Source organism: Eurypyga helias, unplaced genomic scaffold (genome assembly GCF_000690775.1).
Source record: "Eurypyga helias isolate BGI_N326 unplaced genomic scaffold, ASM69077v1 scaffold49966, whole genome shotgun sequence".
NCBI classification, from domain to species: Eukaryota; Metazoa; Chordata; class Aves; order Eurypygiformes; family Eurypygidae; genus Eurypyga; species Eurypyga helias.
The window spans coordinates 8,475-13,073 of record NW_010258252.1 but is presented as its reverse complement, the minus strand read 5'-3'; the positions used below and the strand labels follow the sequence as shown (position 1 = coordinate 13,073).

Genomic DNA, 4,599 nt, shown 5'->3' with positions numbered 1-4,599 from the left:
AGCCAGAGTTAAACCACGACAGTAAGTAAGATTTGCTCCAAAATGAGTAAAACAGCTCATCAAACACACACAGGCAGTTCAGACTATGCCAGACTTACAGGTGAGGACCGAGAAGCTTCCTTCAGTTTTGACATCGTAGTCTGAAAACTTCCTATGAGGTCATGAGACCCATCACTATCATAGTCGTAGCACTCCACCTAAAACCAGGCATTATTCAGGGTTAGTCACAGAAACAGCCCTAGAGAAGCAATAAACACCTCAATGGCATTTCTAGGCAAACCCGAACATCCAAAACATTCCTAAATCTCTTGTATCAGGAGTTTTTCCTCACATGGCAGTCTCGAAATTGTAGAGTTGCATCCAAAAATTACAGATTAATATTGGGTAAAAGCCAATATAGCCAGTTTCAGACCAGAAACTTCCACTGAAGGACAGATGGGTGGGTAACATCAATTATATTGAACTACATTTTGGGAGTGAGGGGGTGTCAGGATAAGAAGGAAAATAATCTGTAGGGGTTTATTTTATTCTTGTCATCATGGATTAGTAGATTTAATTAAATTTCCTTAATACATCTAAAAAACTATCACTGAGCATCAGCTAAAAAGTTAGTAAATCTGTTATTCAGTGATCACAAGAGTTTTATTAATACTTTTATATTACTTTATTGATCTTCAAGATAAACCAGAAGTTTTAAGTATATGTAGGTTCAGCCCTAAAACTAGAAACAAGACCTGATTTTTTTTTTTTTTTTTTTTAGATTAGCAAATTTAAACAGTCTATGATCCACACCTCATGGATCTGAATGTCAACTAAGAATCCCTCTTTTCCTGTATTCAATGTTTTACGCTAAATTTTACTCTTCAGTCAACTCATCTTTTAACACCCCAATCCACCAAAGAAGGCAGAACAAGTGAAAAACAGACTTTCCCTTCTGTTTGAGAACACATCCATGTGAGTGAGCATAATTTTACTATTTTTAGTTTAATCTTGTAGGGTCCTCAATGTTTGTTTTTAAAAAGCTCAACTTACGAATGTGCCTCAACTTCCTTTCTAGATAGAAAGCTGAGTAATTATCTGTAATAACACTTGCTAATTCCATCCACTTCTCGTATTTTATTTCAGATTAGCAACACAGACATGCTAGCTAAATTAAATTACTCAAATCACAGAAAAGAAAAATTAAAATAATTTCATAATTATCACTATAAATAATACCAACAATAAATCAAGAGTCAAAGTAGGAATCCCCCATTATTTGGAAGAAAAGGTAAACATCATGAAAAACTTTCCTGAATAGATCTGGCTTAAACCGAACAGCTGCTTTCACATCCGTCTTTCCAGACTGAAAAAAAATCCTACGTTATATTCAAGAAACAGTTCAGCTGATGACTTGCCCACTTCATTTGGGAATAACAAAGTAAAGCAAACAACTTCAACATATACTTGAGCTTCCGAGAGGAATTAACTTTCTGAAGACAAACAGTAATGCTGAAATACACAACAGGATGCACAGATTGCAAGTTCTGCACCGCGCAGAACACGCCTCCATGCTGCGGTTTGCACTACTCCTACAACATTCTGAATGCACTCATAAATAAATACAATGCATGCACATGCACTGAACAGCAACTTAAGTCTCATACAAGCAGCCACGGTACCAACAGACGAATGTTCATGGCAGATGCTGTGTAAAAATTCTTTTGAATGCCGTAAATTCACGCGGATTCACAGAGTGGTAGGGGTTGGAAGGGACCTCTAGAGATCATCTAGTAAATCACTCACTCAGCCAAGTGCTTCAGTACCCGAAATTTAAAACTGAAGACATTTCCTGAGCCAAAAGTTATATCTGTTCACAGTTAGCAGTTACTTTTTTCCTTTTAAAGGAATTAAGCTTGTCTTGCTTGACGCATCTAAGCCAATTTTCAATACTTACGCCAGGCGAGACAGAAAACATGATTTCTTTTGTTCCATGTATGCTCTCCTGGACATGCAATAGTGCTAGGGAACCATGTGATAAAACTGTATATATAGTTTCCCCCAGCAGAACTAGGCATGCCTGCTCCAGATGAAAGGCTCACATTTTCAACACTGGAAGGCTGCACCGACTGCACACACACTCACATGGAATACAGCAATAAATCCAGAAGATAAAGAATCAACTTAGTTTGTGCATTGCTGGGGATACACAAACTAAGCCATTAAACAGGTGAAAAGACACTCATTATGGAAAAGTTGGTGGGTTTACTTACTATGACAAACAGCCCATTACGTATGAAACTGTGTGCATATAAAAGTGTTAAAAGTATCGTTTAATCCTTCCACAACATTATAATACAATTCTGTCTGCATTTTAAGGTTTGCCGTGATAGCTCCTGGAGTTCTAAGTTAAGACATAATCTTTCTGTCTGTCTGCAAGTCCATAACAACTCCAAGTAAAAGCTATTTCCTCTGGAAATACACCTACATTTCTGAGGTAAGATTCCAAAGAACAGACTTCATGAAAGTGATGATACAGCTGAGAATAAAATATGCCTGTTAAGATGGAGTTAATCAATGGTCTACAGCTTTAGTATGGCTGTTACTAAAAAAGAGAAATATATTTACAGTATACGGAAAGGTAAAAACTGTCAGTTACTTTGAGGAAAAAGGAAACAGAAAGGACTAAACCACAGAAGCAGGTTCTGGGCTTGTAAAGTTGTTCATTAGTCTGCTCTATAATTATGTATTTAAATCTATACAGGTGCTTGTAACACCCAGATCCCTGTGGCTGTTAAACATTTTCCAGGACTGCCTCAAGTCAAATGACTAATACCTGTCACATGCAGGTCATGCTCTCATTTTTCCTTCCCAGAGAAAGAACAACAGTGTAGTGGTTCGTTTAATTTTGGTTTCTGCCTTTTCAAATGCTAAAACATCAGGTTCCCAACCTGTTCGTAATAGCTTATAAATGGCATTTTGATGGGTCGTTTAGCTTCCCTAAAAGCAATTCCTGAAGAAAACTATTCAGAAGTAAAATACAATTTATTCAAGATAAGAATTGAAGATTCAAAGAGTTAAAGACCAGTCCTGGTAAAACTATCACTTCCCAGGTTTGGTTGACCTTTTAACAGAAAGCTTTATCTGAGGTGAAAAGTTGCTACATCTGGTATCCAAAAGATACATCTGGTCCACATCTGTTACCTCAGCTAGTATATGAAGTGCAATTAATTGTATCAGGTAGTATATTAAGAATTTCATTGGTGTTCCCTGGTGCTACAGTAACAAACATCCGTAACGCAAAGTGTATTCTAGCCTTTACCACCCGTCTCTCACTGTACAGCACCTTAACATCGCCGATACTGTCTAATGCAACACTAAAACTGTAGTATCTGAGTTGGACATTACAGTGCTACTTATGTTCAACTGGTTTCCCAGACTTTCCAAGACCAACTTTTACCAGGTAATGCATCACAGACGTGAGATTTTTTTTTTCCAAAACGTGCATGTACCTCTATGACTTTCAAAGAGGCAGTAACTAGAATAATGCATCCTCCATTTATTACATATCCTATTCTTTTAATGCATTGATTCATACAAACATTTCATATACACTACCTTGATGGACTTATCCATGTCACTGTAACACAGAGAATTGAGAGAGATTTTAAAGGGCCTCCAAACAGGATTCAGGTTGTTTTTAATAACCTGTGAAAAAAAGAAAAACAAACCCAGAATAGTACTGTTCACAAGAGTGGAAAGTAATCATTGTAATTCGCCATGGCATCACGCTGTGATTTTTGTAAGCAGAGTTGACTAATGCTGCTGTCAATCACTTCCTACAATCCAAATCCTAACATACAGGATATAAAGAAACTAAACATTCCTAACATGCAATACTATTGTCCTTAAGAGATGGTATCTTTCAACTCCGTATTTTTCTGGACTGTACTCTGATTTACTGCCTCGTTCAGCTACCCCACTGGAAAACAATAGTTATCATTACATATATATTGATAGTAGTTTTTTTTAATAGGCACACACAAATGTATATAAAAGCATGTCTTGCCAAAAAAGACATAGAAAAAGATTTCCAAATACATCAATGCTCTGGAGATTAGAACTCATTCCACCTTATATTTATTCTGCAATGCCACTTTCGGAAATGTTCCCTCAAGTCAGTATAACTAAGCAAAAACAGTGCATGAGGATGAAAAGGCACTCTACTGCACACAGTCTCTCAAGCTGAACACTAAGTAAGTGATAATTAAGAGTAATGATGAAGTATCTTCAGAATTTGGCAGCTGGAAAGCATCTGTAATATTTATACTTCATCAACATCCCTGCTTCAAAATTCATACGGTCACCCCTTCAAACGCACACCGTACCTCAGCTGTGACTAGGGGCTGAGCTTCCAACAGTGAGACATTCTGAAACTACCCCTACCCTGACAGTTGCTGCCACGGGACCTCTGCACCTCCTCCGGGGTGGAAAAGCACCCTCTGCTGCTCAAGCACTTTTTCCCCTCACTCAGCATTACCCTTGGCTCGCCCTTGCCATGCAAGCATTTGGCGTAACTACTTTCATTAGAAAACGGTACAGCTGGGGGTGACACGGACA

General features: G+C 37.8%; 1 protein-coding gene across 1 annotated transcript in view; it reads right to left on the bottom strand.

Annotated features, from left to right (window-relative positions):
• Positions 1 to 98: 98 nt before the first annotated feature.
• Positions 99 to 4,599, bottom strand: part of LOC104511583 (copine-3-like) — a gene marked incomplete at its 3' end in the record, with an annotated part of 8,385 nt that continues 3,884 nt past the window's right edge. The window contains exons 6-7 of the mRNA XM_010154265.1: positions 3,598 to 3,687; positions 99 to 197 (exon numbers count right to left, since the gene is read on the bottom strand). Of these exons, the coding sequence (XP_010152567.1) occupies positions 99 to 197; positions 3,598 to 3,687 (189 nt within the window). The remainder of the gene's footprint in view (positions 198 to 3,597; positions 3,688 to 4,599) is intronic.